The 14,865-nt window shown below is 29.6% G+C and overlaps 2 protein-coding genes and 1 long non-coding RNA gene across 3 annotated transcripts; 2 read left to right on the forward strand and 1 right to left on the reverse strand.

The window, feature by feature from the left end:
* The first annotated feature begins 1,454 nt into the window (after window positions 1–1,454).
* Window positions 1,455–2,996, forward strand: LOC113552342. Its single transcript, XM_026955195.1, has 3 exons — window positions 1,455–1,508; window positions 2,246–2,389; window positions 2,525–2,996. The coding sequence occupies exons 2-3, from the start codon at window positions 2,375–2,377 to the stop codon at window positions 2,888–2,890; spliced, it is 381 nt and encodes a 126-aa protein (XP_026810996.1). The 5' UTR covers window positions 1,455–1,508; window positions 2,246–2,374; the 3' UTR covers window positions 2,891–2,996.
* A 147-nt stretch (window positions 2,997–3,143) lies between these two features.
* On the reverse strand, window positions 3,144–12,363 carry LOC113552341. The gene is made up of 6 exons (XM_026955194.1): window positions 11,953–12,363; window positions 10,182–10,250; window positions 9,268–9,357; window positions 5,524–5,679; window positions 4,577–4,920; window positions 3,144–3,701 (listed from the first exon to the last, which is right to left on the reverse strand). Exons 1-6 carry the CDS (start codon window positions 12,361–12,363, stop codon window positions 3,278–3,280), a joined length of 1,494 nt encoding a protein of 497 aa, XP_026810995.1. The 3' UTR covers window positions 3,144–3,277.
* On the forward strand, window positions 8,482–12,083 carry LOC113552343. Its single transcript, XR_003405174.1, has 3 exons — window positions 8,482–8,507; window positions 10,390–10,529; window positions 11,955–12,083. It is a non-coding gene; the product is annotated as an uncharacterized LOC113552343 (long non-coding RNA).
* Window positions 12,364–14,865: the final 2,502 nt, after the last annotated feature.

The raw sequence follows: 14,865 nt of genomic DNA on the forward strand, positions 1-14,865 counted from the left end.
TAATAAATGTGTTGTATGTAAAGTGACTTTTTTATAAAAACGTTAAAGAGTGGTACATATTGTTTTTATGACATTCGTAATTTATTAAATTTTTACTATTTATGATTATTTATCATGTTAGATTTTGATTTCTGAACAAAACGAAGGATGTATTGGCTGAATATAGCGACGCGTGTGTGTATGCTAAGTGCTTTGTGTTTCTGTCGCCACTCATCATTATAAGGAAAAAATAACAAAAGTAAATGGAAATGTACATTTTAAAATTGTTTTCTTTGAAATAGGATAGGTTTAAATGTTTTGTTGTAAAAGAAGATCTAGATGCTTATGCGAATTTTTTAAGACATTAAAATCCTAGCTTAAATAATAAATTATAAATACAATCGCTGTAATTAAGTAAAATGGTTCAGTTTGCTGATCTGAATGTTAATTTTAGTTGTAAGACTAAAATAGCTTTATTTAGATTTGTTTTTTGTGTTTTAATTATTTCGATCTTTTTCCTTCCAAATTTATTTACTGTCTATAGGCTATCAACGGATATTAGTACGGGTAAGTTCAATCCTTATTTCTTAATTTCAATTCTAAAAGAATCCAATAATAATTAAATAGACAATATATCTTAATCAAATTGCTAAATTTTTAATATATTATTATTAATTTATTATAATAAATAATATTTGTTTTTATTATTATATAAGTATTATAATATATTGTTTATATGTATTTCGAATACAACTATGTACGTATGTAACTTACCATATATTAATAATTAATAAGAGAAATATTTAAATCACTAAATACTAATATTATTATTGTTTATCAAATAGTTATTTATTTCACTCAATAGATTATTTTTATTTCAACGGATGGTCGGGAGAGTAGTTGTGGGTTTTTATTTGTTTGTACAAGCAATAGTGCGCTTGAATTTAAAATGTAATTCATTCGTTATTTTGATTATTTTTATAGACTTAAAATACAACTAAAAATTGTTCTTTGCTTAAAAATGAAAGGGTTTCATCATATGGCATGGTAATAATAATAATAATAATAATAATAATAATTATAAAAATAAAAATATTTAAAAGGTAGGTACTTCGAATGTCATTTATTTCCGAATGCTGAAATAGTCAGATTAGTATAATTATTAGTATTATTATAAACAAAAACATAACACAATAAGAAATTTTATATTGATATCTACGTATATGTATGTAATATGGTTAAAAAAATGTATTGGTTTGAAACCTCTGTTAATATTATTGTATAAATGTAAATTAATATAATATACTTATATTTAATTATACTAATAAATATTTATTATTTTATAAAAATTTATATTTATGTGGTAAAAATGTAAAATTCTTTGCCTATAAATTAACGTTATAGTTTTTATATTATGAGTATTATACACAAATAAATTATCCTATTTATTTTTCAGCTTCGTCTCTTACAAAATTGAATAAATATACAAGAAATAAAGAAACATTTAAAACGTTTTAGAAATATTATTTGTAAGTTGTGAGAATATTATTTTAAACGTAATAATAGTTATAGTAAAGCAATACAAATTGTTAGTTAATAGTAAACCAATAAAATCATTTGAAGTATTAAAATTATCAAAAGCATTAGCCGTCATAAGGTATAGAAAGTTTGATATAATATATTGGGCAAATTTTTTTATACCTAGTTAATTTTAATAATTTAAAAAATGTTTATTTTTTTAACATCATTGCCATAAATTATTATTCTTAAGTTCTCACTTAATACTCATATTATTTTTATTTTGTTTGGTCACAAGTTTAAACTATAATAGTTAAACAGTAGTTTTTAGTTAAAATATAACTTGGCGTTAATTTATTGTGGGAGAAATAGATAAAATATTAGAATATTTGAATTGTGAACACTTGTGTAACATGATTGTTTAAAATTAAGATCAATAAAATAATACAAATATATAAATATAATTATAATATTACGCTGTGTTAGAATATAAATATAATACACCTAAATGGTAATGACTATACGTGTTAACGAAAGATTTGAATAATTATAACTTATAAAATATTATGCAAATTATTATTATAGTTTGTAGCATTAAAATTTCAGAAATGAAAAAAATTAATAATTTATGTAAAATAAAATCATCATCAAATATTTAAAAGTCAATGAAACCGAAGCATTTATTTAGTGTGAATAAAATATTAAGATATATAAACAACAACGAATACGCCCAATGTCAATTATTTAGATGAATGTGTACCAGTTGACATTGAACGTGATCTGGAGCGCTCTTGTTGTTTTTTTATTCGTTCTCCTATAAAAGCCCGGGGGCAACTGATTTCAAGCTCAAATTATATTTCTCGCACTCGCTGTTACCATGAAATCTTTATTCGTAAGTATCACTGCCAAAAGAACGAATCGATTGTATACATTTTATATTATTATTACGGTTATTCGTAAAATGCGTGTGACGTTAACGAACTATTTCATTAAATAATATTAATAATATTATTACTATTGTTTATAGGTAAAGTTCGTCGTGTTATTTTTAGTACTTACGAGATCAAACTGTGTTCCGGGAAGATTAGGTACTATCGATCGATATCTTCCGGAATTTACGGATACCGATGATCAGTCATTTACGACTACTCCGACTGAGTCTGACGAAAAAACGGACGATTATATTTGGGACTACCATGCAGATGATAATACCGACGCGACCCCGAAAGACATACCTTTGAAAAAATTAGTGGATCATATCGAATTGCTCGCCGGACAGGATGGTACTATCAAAGGGCAGTACGTGTACACTGACAAGACAGGCCGTTCTGTTACCATCGTGTACGTTGCTGGTCTTTCGTCATCGCTTGCGGCGTACATTGATGCCGAATAAATATCTTATGTATTGTCGTTGTGTTTAATTTGGTTTTTTTTCCGATCTTAACATAGAATATGTTATATGTTTCGGAGCATTATCTGTCAAAATCGACGTCGAAAATTATTTTAAAAATGCTCAATCGGAAACCGTTTGTTGTGCCTACGTGGTAATTAAATTTGACTTAATGACGATTTGTACCGAAAAACATATTCTATGTACGATCAATATTATATGTAGTCGGAACGACAGAAATAATTAGATTTTGTTATATATTTTATAAAGTTATTTTATTTTTTTTTTTTTTTAACGTGGACTAGTCTTTAATAAAATATAAAAACAAATCGATTGAAGAACAATATGATACATTTAGTGGTTTGCTTGCGGCTTAGCTATAGGTGCGCATCAGTTTTGACTGAACGTGTAGCTGAAACCGTCTGGAGATCTGTTCAAGTTGAATTTGCCTGAAGCATGGTTGACGTTGTAGGAAGAGGGTGGTGGCGTTGGGGCAGAGTTCCATTGGTTCCATTTGGCAGTGGTTGGAATGGAGTTCCATTGGTTCCATTGACTGTGTTTTGGCGCCGCAGTCGATGGAGCGGAGTTCCATTGGTTCCATTGTCCGTCGTTAGATGACTCTGAACTCCATTGGTTCCATTGACCGTCATCGGACTTCGATGATGCAACTTCTGAACTCCATTTGTTCCATTGACCATCATCGGAATCCGATCCGGTTTCTGAGCTCCATTGGTTCCATTGTCCATCGTCATACTTAGGTGTTGGTGCAGAGTTCCATTGGTTCCATTGGTTTGGGACTGCTGGTTGTTGAGACCTAAAATATATTCAAAATAAATTTAAAAACAGGAAATCAAGCTTTGGCTTATTGTTTATCATATTAATATTATGCAGGTCATAATAAAATAATACGAAAATGGAATGAAAAACGCACGTCAAATACCTATGTTGTTGTCATTGTTCGTGCAAAACTAGGACCTATACGCGCGGTTTAAAAAATTATATATAATTGTGGCGAACAATTACCTAACAATCTATTTCTAATCAAATAATAACATTTTAGTCATTTGTTTAGCACAATATTCATATAATATATGTCAAGACCATCATTTACTGTTATAAATATTAAAACAGTATCTATAGTGGAGTAATAAAGTATTATAATACATACTGCATTCATCGATAATTACAACGTAATATTAAATTGTTTCATATCCGGTTGCAAATTAATTAAAATTCGTACCTATGTGGTTGACGATTATAATATTATAAAGGTATTCGAACTCGAATTGCAATTATAACAAACGGAAAGTGCGAATAAAAGGTTATAAAATAAAAACATATTTTTCCGAGAGTCATCAGTGTTATTATACCACCGAGACCTATACACGTAAACATACACATCCGATTTTAACGATCGCATTCAACAATCTTGCATCGGTCTCTCCATCTTTTGTGAGTATATTTCGAATCCAAAAATGTGAATGTCTGTAAAGTCTACTATGACCCTCGTCCAGCCCAGAAAAGTAGTTGAAAATAGATAGAACAAAATTTAGGTACCGTCATAATATTATATACAGGTATTGATTGTCTCTTTCCAACGATGTTGGCTCTTAGCAACCCATAGGAAAGTATGAGGGACGCGCAGACCATACATAAATTAATATATCTATTGGTAGTAGGTGTACTCACCATTGGTCTTGCCATGGAGCCGACTTGGGTGCGGGTGCGTTGTGGGCAGCGGGTACTGGAACGGGAGTCGGGGCTACCGGCAAGTGATCACCGGTGGCCTTGAAACCGTCCTTGCCGGCGGTGTAGCTGACTGTGCGCCTTTGGCCGTTGGGGTCTACGTAACTGTACGAGCCTCGTCTGTTACCCTCAGCGTCCGCTTCCTCCTTGAACTGCACACCGTCGCCTTGCGTGTAAGCGGCGCCAAACTGACCGTTGTTGGACAGGTACCGGGCGTCGGTCAGTATGGCGGCGTTCTGCTGGGCGGCGGCCAACGCCACCGACATCAACGCCATCGAGACAAATACCTGAGATTGCCATAATATGCGGTGTAAGATACTTTCAAAATATTTTAAAGGACTGCTATCGATTTTTACGTTTTTAAAATTATCGTACCTATACGACTAAAACTTTAAAACCTGAGTCAAAACGTTAAAAATACGCACCACCACAAAACCAAATAATATTTATCAATTTAATAGTTTATCTAACACAAAAAACTGTTTAGTATTAGCAGTGTTTCGTGTTGAAACTTGAAACATTAAGATATATTTTAACATCATTTTGAAACTTTAACTAGATTAAATTATATTAAATGTACTATTATGTGCTTAAAAAGTTAAAACATAGATATACGAGAATGTTTGTATTTATATAAAAATGAACGCATGTATTAGACGAATTGAATTAAAGTTAAAATACGATCGGTCGCTTTCAAAGTGTTTTTTCAAAATTAAACTTAGAATATTTTTACAATAACTTCAACGCTTTGCGCTGTGGAATATAACTCAACAGCCTTATCGATGTAACAAAGTCTCTACAAACGTGCCTTTTACACACAGACTCCGCGGAGTGTATATAATGTATAATAGTATAAGTAAAATTATTATTGTGTTATAAAGTTTACTTACGACAAATCGGCTCATGATTTCTTCAATATTGTCTTGTGCTACGGCAACTAGTAAACGAGAACTGTACTGCTTGGTGTCTGTGGATAGCGTATTTATAAAAGATCGTCGCCTGAGTCCTGATTGCCTTGCATTGCGAGCAAGGTTAACGGATACGCCCTAAGGAACCGAAGATAATGGAGGGAAACATTATCGATGTAAAATTAAATAATAATAATCATAAAAAAAAATCCTATCGTTCCATTTACGTAGCGTTTGACTTCCTGGGCGAAATTATGCTTAACCTGACCAAAACGAGATCAATCCAAACGGATAAATATGTGACGGTGATTGTTAATATGAATTTTCTGAAGGGCAATGAATGCCTGAAGTGTACGAAAAAATTCCTCGAGACGTGTTTTTATTTTTCATTATTTCATGGGCGTGCCCCAAAGAGTGCATCGGCTGAGTTGCCACCGTGCGCGTGGGAAGTAAGCGAGTGTGTTATTGTTTAGTAAAATTACATTTCTAAATGTATTCGTAACTTATGATTATTATTATTACTGATTTTTTTATAATTTATTCGATAAATACGCGTCCTAAGTCCGGCGCCAATTGTATGAGTACAATAATGTACGTAGCCAATGATATTATAATCTAAAAAAACAACAAAAAAACACAAAAATGTGAGATGATTTTATTTTGAATACCTACACATCCTACATAATTCCAACACAAATAACAAATTAAAAAAATATATACTTAGATATATTAATTATTTTCGATTCAATGATAGTGAAAGTTTAAAGGTTTAAAGTAAATTATTAGTTATTAGTTGTTACTATAAATTTTAAATTTTACAACTTACTGTTATTTGTATACAAGTAAATTCAGTTAATCGACTTTATAACAGTAAATTGTAAAAGTTTTATTGTTCCGGTAATTTCTGTACGACTAATTGAAAGTACTTAATAGTTAATACTCATATTAATATCACAAATTATGCTTAAGTTTATTTATGATGGATACGTATATTTGTGATGTTTTAGAGCTTTTAAACTATTTCAATATTATAGTGTTCGTTTTCAGTTATACATCTATACATGTTAGGTAAACTATAATATAATGATCATATAACATATACTTATTGCATCATCTCGTGAAGTTGTAAACCTTTATAATAAATATATTTTAAAAGACTTTAAAATATTTAATTTTAGTGACATGTATATTTCATATACATGAATACATATATATTCGTCGAATGTTAAATTGTTAAAACTTAATAACAATTGGTTAGTTATATATATATTTTTCTTATATTATTCTTAACAATTTTATTACATAGTAAAATATATTGCCAACAAAAAGTTCTTAAAATATTTAAAAACGATTGATGGCTGAGCATATTAATTTTTATTCGTTAAAATAAAATTTAACACAAGCTATATAATATTTTGTTAGTTTTATAGGTATTTACTTTATATTTTGTTTATGCGATTTTTCATGTCATATGGGTATATTTTATTTTATGGTTATTATTCCACGATGATTCACCGAAATTTATTCATACGCATTATTATAATTAACTTCAGTATAATAAATATGTACATAATAGTTTAATTTATAAGACTTGGAAACATAAAAGCTATAACATAAAATAATGAAAAAGTATACTGATATAATTATAATATCTCTAAAATTATGGTGTACAATATAATAAATATATAAAAATTTATAATAAAAATTATTATGTCGTGTACCAACAATTTAGGTTTTATTTTTAAGTATTAATTTTTATCATTATTTTATTAGAATATCAAAAAATATGTTTGTATTCTACGTGTATAAGAATAATTTGAACGAACCTTGATAACATAATTAGGTAGATGAGAATAAATTACAAAGCGTTAAATAATATGGGTGTTATAAATTATACGTATTAAATTATATTAGTAATATTAATGAATAATGTCTACATATAATATCTACATTCTGAACAATAATATATTTTAAATTTTTTTATTATTTTATGATCTTAGAAATGTATTGATGGCTAGTAAAAAATATTTGTGAAAGATTCGTTTGGGTAATTATAATAAATACATAATATTAATTATAAACATTTTAATATTATATGTCAATTATAAAATAACAAAGCGTTTATAAAATCGAATAATTCAATAATAATAGGTATTAATGTTGGCGCAATAATGCCACGCAAAGTATTCACAAAAGCATTGGCGTTAAATACGATTTGTTAACATATTTAACTACTTAAAGTTTATATCAAGTATCTTTTACTTATGCTTAAAATATATTCTAACAATATTCGCATTCTTATGATTTATAAAAAAAAAACAGTCATATCATTATTATTAAATATTAATTACGATGTATTGGTATATATATATATGATTTATTTATTTTACATTCATAACTATTTCATTTACAGCAATGTTTTGTACTTAATATTGTCTAGAAAAACAATTTTTATGGTACAAAGTTAATATATAAGTGACGCATAAGTATTGTATATTTGTAGGTATAGTGCATGAGTATGTACTTTGCACAATATTGCCAAGAATACACAATTCAAAGAATTTGAAAAATTGAATATAAAAACGTCATCACTCAGAAGATTCAATATTGTTATTTAAGTGCGATAATAATGGCTCGTTTTATATATCAGCGGTTCCCAAACTTTTTTAGTTCAAGCCGCCCTAAAAATTAAAAAAAATAATTGCGCCTCCCATAAAAAATTAAATTTAAAATTTATAGTATTTAAATATACAAACATTTTTATTTTCATGACAAAATAAGTTAACAGTAAATATTTACCACGTGGCTGGTCCCTCTCATGCCAAAAGCTCGCGCCTCACAGTTTGGGAACCGCTGTTATATATTATTATATTTACTGTAATAATACGTGTTATTGTGTTAATATAATACTTCACCCGAGTAGTTTATCCAAAGCGTGGAGTGGAATACATGTTTATTCGTTTTAAGTATGTTCGTATATTTTTAGAATTTATTTATCACTTATAATGAATAAGACTTGAAGTAAAATTGTTTTATTTTTTGTCGCTACTGTAGACAAGTATATGTATACGTAATACTAACTATTATTGTGATGGATTTTACATTTTTAAGTTATTATGGACCAAAATAGAAAAATAGAAAATTTATTATTTAGTATAGCGCAATTAATACAGTCTGAATATCTTGATTGTTAACAGTATCTTTGGAATAGTAGGATAGATTTGTACACTTATTTTTTTAATGTATTTTTAAATGTTATTGACTTGGTATAATTATTTAGCATAATATACTTCAGTGGCACCCAGATAGGTTAGCAAGTGGTCATGGTGGGGGGTGTATGGGTGGGTTGGTGGATATATGTAGTTAGATAAATTAGATACCAAACATAATGGATTATGGTAAGACATCTTAATTATTATTTCTAGTTATTTTAAGAGTTAATTACAGTTACAGACAACAGTTCAAAAGAACGTTTTTTTTTAAATAAAAAAGATGGGTGGGTAACTTTTGTTAGTGTCATGTGCTCTCAAAATACCTTTGTGCATCACTAATATACTTGTATGTAATATTGTTCAATAATACAATTAATTGTGAAACACTAAAGTCAGATGCAGTTTATTTGTGACACCAAAATAATTCCAAAATAAATTTGACTTGTATTTTATGAACACCATTGCACAAATGGCAGTAGGTTAAGTTAGATCGTTTTGCTATTATTATACTTACTGATGATAGAATAGTTTTGTTAACCGTGAATAGACCAGAAGCTGTTATAACGGTTTGAGAATTTTGTACTTGAGACATGAAGAAAGTAACCTGAAAATTGTATATATAGATTCATTAAAATATGTAATTTACGTTTTATTATACATATTACAAATTACTATAACATGACAAAATCTAAAGCAATATATGAATACAATATAATATGTGTATTTGATATACATATAACTATATAAGTATTGATTATAATATAGACGTTCTAGTTGTGCAATATTTAATGTTAATGTTAAGCACCGATAGGCAACAGGTATTTTATGTATTGAATAATAAAAAAATATGGTTATTATTTCATCAATCCATTATGATGTGTAAGCGACGCGCGACGTAAACATTATTTAATCGTTATAAAGTATATGATTAAGGTGAAAGACATTATTTTTTTTATCGTGAATGACAACATGTAAATGTGTATTGTGGTGGGTTTTAGTACCTATGTTATGAAAATATCTATTTAAATCAGAAATGTCTATTAAGTCAAATAATCATCTGGGATTAAACTGATTGATACAATTTTACACATTTAAGCTGTAGATATTTAAAATTATAATAGGTAGGTAAATATTAAATTGTTTAATGGTTTAAAAAATTTAAAATGTAAAATATACGAAAAATATTTGATATTTCACTAAAAGTGGTTCTCCCAATCATACTCTAAAAATATTGATTTTATCTTTTCAATGCCACTTGGAAGCTAGAGAAGAAAATTATATACGTACATGTTATTATGATTGAATTTTAAATACGATTCTATAGTCTATGCGGTTATATTTATAACACAACTGATAACTCATATAGTTTTAGATTTAAATTAAGTAAATAATGTTTAATATAAAAATAAATTCAAAACTTATGTATACCTGTTCAGAGCAGTCTTGAGGTAATTTCCATATCGGTATGTTTCTTAAGTCAGTTATTATTTCTTTGCTCTGTATAAAATCATATATAATATTATTTTAATATTACTGATTACATGGTAATATATTTAATTAGATTTATAAAAAATGTGCTTTATTATATTATTTAGTAAAAGGATAGCTGAAAATTAATTTTTGTCTCTAATTCCAGGGTTGTTTAAATAATGTTCGTTTAGCCAAGACGGATATATTTCTATGACGTGATGAGTAATTTGATCTCAAACAATAATGACGATCAAACACGTGCGTGCAAGATTGCAGTGGTACATATTATAGCCTATGGGTACATAGGTATGTTATAGTATTGGTGGTGTAGAATTATCATAGAATCAAATTAGATCAAAGATTGACAACTTTTTTTAGTATATATTCCGTCTTTAGATGTGTAGTAGCTCACACATCACACATTAAAAATTCGGAGCGCCCATACTATAATCGATTTTTTTCCTCTCGGTTGAGAAATACTGGGTTGGAAAATTATTTATTTGTTTTCACCAAAGTGTATGACACGATTTATAAAATATTGAACACTTTCGATGTTTTGAGAGCATTTTGCGAGCTGTCTTTACCCACTACCTCACAACAACTTTAGAGTTAAATAAGTCCCGCAATTGGCGTTGTGGCTGTAACAAATCATGTTGTATGCAACAGACGTGTAAGTTAGGTTATGTCTTTTTCGTGAACTGGACAAAGACAGACAAATACTCTGTTTAAAAAATAATTGTTTTTAAAATTATTCTGAATGCTTAAAATTTTTTTTTTTTAATGACAATCGTGATTTTTTTTTATTCTTTGAACACATTTATTTTTTTTTAATATCAATATTTTATAATGTTTAATATCATTGCAATGCTGTATAGTGATTAGATACAATATATTATATAAAACACAAGGAAAAAACCAACAATTCATTGTTATTTCGTATATAATAGGTACCTATCAAACAACTTTAATACAGCAGGTAAACAATATAGTTACAAGTACAAACACAATATTTGTTATGTAATTGTGCATGTCATGACGAGTAAACATTCATAACAATGGTGAACGGATGGTAAACCTTATAAAGTATATTTCATACTTTGTTGTTTATATTAAAATATTTATAATTGTAACACATTCGTGTATAATATTTAAAATGTTTAAATGATAATGATTTTGTACGATGAATCAAACTATGTGTGCATAGAGGCATTTTAGGCAATATACAATTTAATTTTTTTACAGTAAACAAACGTACTCTGAAAAAATGTATGTATTTTATCTCATTTTCTGAAAGTTGTAATAAAAATCGATCATTTCACGAAATCAACACATTATATTTGCCTGTCGTTCTACGGAATTATTAGACCGTACACATCCCTTTCACTTTCATTATCGTTCTATATACTCGTGTTCCTATATCTATCTCCAGTAGTGGACCGTGTCTGTGAAATATCAGGGCTTACACAAATAAATATTAGAGGCATTTATTATGATTTATTTTGATTAGTAATTAATAATTTGAGGGCAAAATATTCTATAATACTTCGGAATTAGCATGTGTTTACACTACAAAAAAATCACTACTTAAAATATCAAAAGACGAAACAAATTCAAGGGCTGGTAAAATAGTTCTCTCGGACCGATTTCTTTTTTCACAGTCCACCACTATCCATGTCGTTATATCTAATGCCTGCAGTGACGTACTACATAATATTATGTATCTAATTACAGATTCGGTGAGCGTATCTGACAAATAGGCGACCAGGTATGTACCGATCCAGGCATGCCCCAGGAACATTAATGACTCCAACATACTGACGCCCTTGTTCTCCAGCGCTGAGTGCTTGAACCTGTAAGTGGGCATCACGTACGTGTCAAAGTAGAATCGGGCCAGGTGTTCGAGGAACACGAAAAGCAGGTACGTGGTGAGCCGGGGACCGAACGCGACGCGCACCTCCTCGACGAGATCGCAGAGCTGCGCGTGCGCCAACCGCTCTGACTCCAGTACTTGACACGTAGTCCGTGGAGTGGACGCGAGCACCTTGGCCACCTCCATGCGCCACCGCGTCCTCAACGACCGGAAACGGATGCACATTTCGTCGCAGAAGAGCAAATACAGCAGCGGAAATATCGAACTCATGTACCTGCAGCAGTGTAGTTAATTGTGATATCATCGATTATAGCAGTTTAAGCAGTATATTATCATATTACGCACGAAATAAAATAACTTGATATCATTAAAAATACCCGTAGTAGGTACGTTCTAAAGTCTCACTCTAAATCTCTGCTGTGACATCTTCACACATAAATATATCCAAATGCAGGTTTTTAATAACCAACAAAAATTCCACTTTAACGAATAACGGTTAGGTTTATAATCGTTTAATTGCCCGTGACGAATCGACACACTGCATGTCCCAGAACGAGTGAAGGTATGTCATATTTTAATAATTATTAAACGATAGGAAAATATTTAAAAATTTAAGGAAAATTCAATATAATATACATGTATTATATTTGTTGTAGGTTTGCGGAGAGACGTCGAAATTCGTTCGATGAATTATTATTCTAAACCGCTGCGTTGTATATTTTGTTTGCAGATAAGCGGAGTACCGGACGACGACATTTCGCTTGACGAATCTACTTCACCGCAGTATCATAAATAGAAATGGGTCACGTGTTATAAGTTATAGTGTTTATAGAGAAATAATGTATTTTGTATCTCCGTTTCCTGTTATTATTTATAGTTATAAGCAGTGGTGTGGTGAACGTGTACAAGCAAATAAGCAATGATACACAACATATATTGTAGTATCTACCCAGTATCCACCCTTAATCACCTAAATCACCTTGATATAATATAATAGATACAGTTATTATGATTAAACACTTATTTACTCATGTATAACTATTTTATGTTAAAATATTGGTTATCATAATGTACCAACCACCTACACACATATCCACCCAAACAATTGGCTACGCGTCATGAGATCCCTTTCACCACGCCACTGGTTATAGGTACACGTCCTATATATTATGTATCATATCTAAATGCAATGATGCAACCCGTACAGCCGCAATGTACTTTTGTAGTTCAGATATATTGAAATAAAAAACATATTATAACAAATAGGTAGTTGAGTGTAATTTAATATATAGAATAGAGTTGGTAATAATATTATGATGTTATGTAACAATGTAATGATAATTACAAGAAAACACTATACACCCACGTCACTAGTACCTATATTATTGTCTCTGTTAGTCAATTACCCTACGTGCGAAAACAAATATAAACTACTTTCTTTACTTGAGTTTATAAACATGTGATTACGAATGTACCTGTTGCAGTGCATTTTATTTAAACACAAGTGTTCAATTTAACACCTAATGTAAATTGTTATTTCAACAGTGCTGTGTGTCCAGATAGTAATAGGTACGATACGTGTGCGTGTGCAACTTCAGGTGTGGATCTAATGAGGAGGGGGTAAGCGACTATATATCCCATCCAGTATAGCGTAGGCTATTTTAAATTGACTTAAGGTCTTCAAGGGATTAAAAAAACCTATTGTCATTCAAACATACTGAATATTGATCGATCTAATTAGATCTGGTATAAATATTGAAAACAAATTTAGACTTCATGTTTTATTTTATTTAGATACTATTAATGACTTTCAAACAAATTTACTTATCAAAAATTGACTTTAAAAATGTAACATAGTATGCAGGGGCGATTGTAAACTCGACCTGAGGCAAAAAATATTTACATTTGCCGTATGCAGTATGTATTTTATATATATGTTTTTATTAGAAATCAAAAAGAAATATTTACAAATTTACAAATTTGAAAAAAAATACAGAACAATTATAATATTACGTTTTTCCAGGTTAACAAATTTAAAAAGTTGTTCGTATGTTCTAAAGTTAATATATTAGAACGTTCAAATTCGGCTTGAAATAAAATTTATGAAATGTTTAATTTTAATAACTCAAACTTGTAAATTTAATATAAGATTCCCCAACTCGATTTTAAGGGATTATTAAAAATAAAAAATTTAGGGCAAAGACAAATTTCCAGATCCACGCCTGCGAGTGATTTCGTGGTAGATTTAGTATTATTGGTTAAGTAATAAAAACGCTATACCTCAAAATGGACTCATAGAACACTTTTGCTGACATTTTGTTAAGCAAAATATCAATGCAACCACACGTGAGCAACGTCAACGTACATCCCAGATAGGCGATCACGTAGTAACGGGGACCAGTTCTTTGCTCCGTGGGCCGACCGTATTTAGAGTCGAACCGGTTTGTATTCTCGATGATTTTTGGCAAACGCATGTCGACGTAGATCGATGTCAGTTGACTTAGAAATTCCCTGAGTATGAAATTAAACGTCCAAAACCACAGGGTGGCGGTCGGATTTCTTATGGCTTTCAACACCAACAAATAGCATGGAGTTATGTACGTTACCTTGATTGACATATACGTTAAAAAACGGTGTGATTAAAAAATATTCATAGTCATTACTCATTAGTCAAACATAAAATACTTATTGAAATATCATGTTATTGTGATATTAAAATATTGTAATGTTTGCTTTTTCAGGTTTTCAATAAACTAGAAAACGTTTCAAGCC

This window comes from Rhopalosiphum maidis, chromosome 2 (assembly GCF_003676215.2).
Source record: "Rhopalosiphum maidis isolate BTI-1 chromosome 2, ASM367621v3, whole genome shotgun sequence".
NCBI lineage: Eukaryota > Metazoa > Arthropoda > Insecta > Hemiptera > Aphididae > Rhopalosiphum > Rhopalosiphum maidis.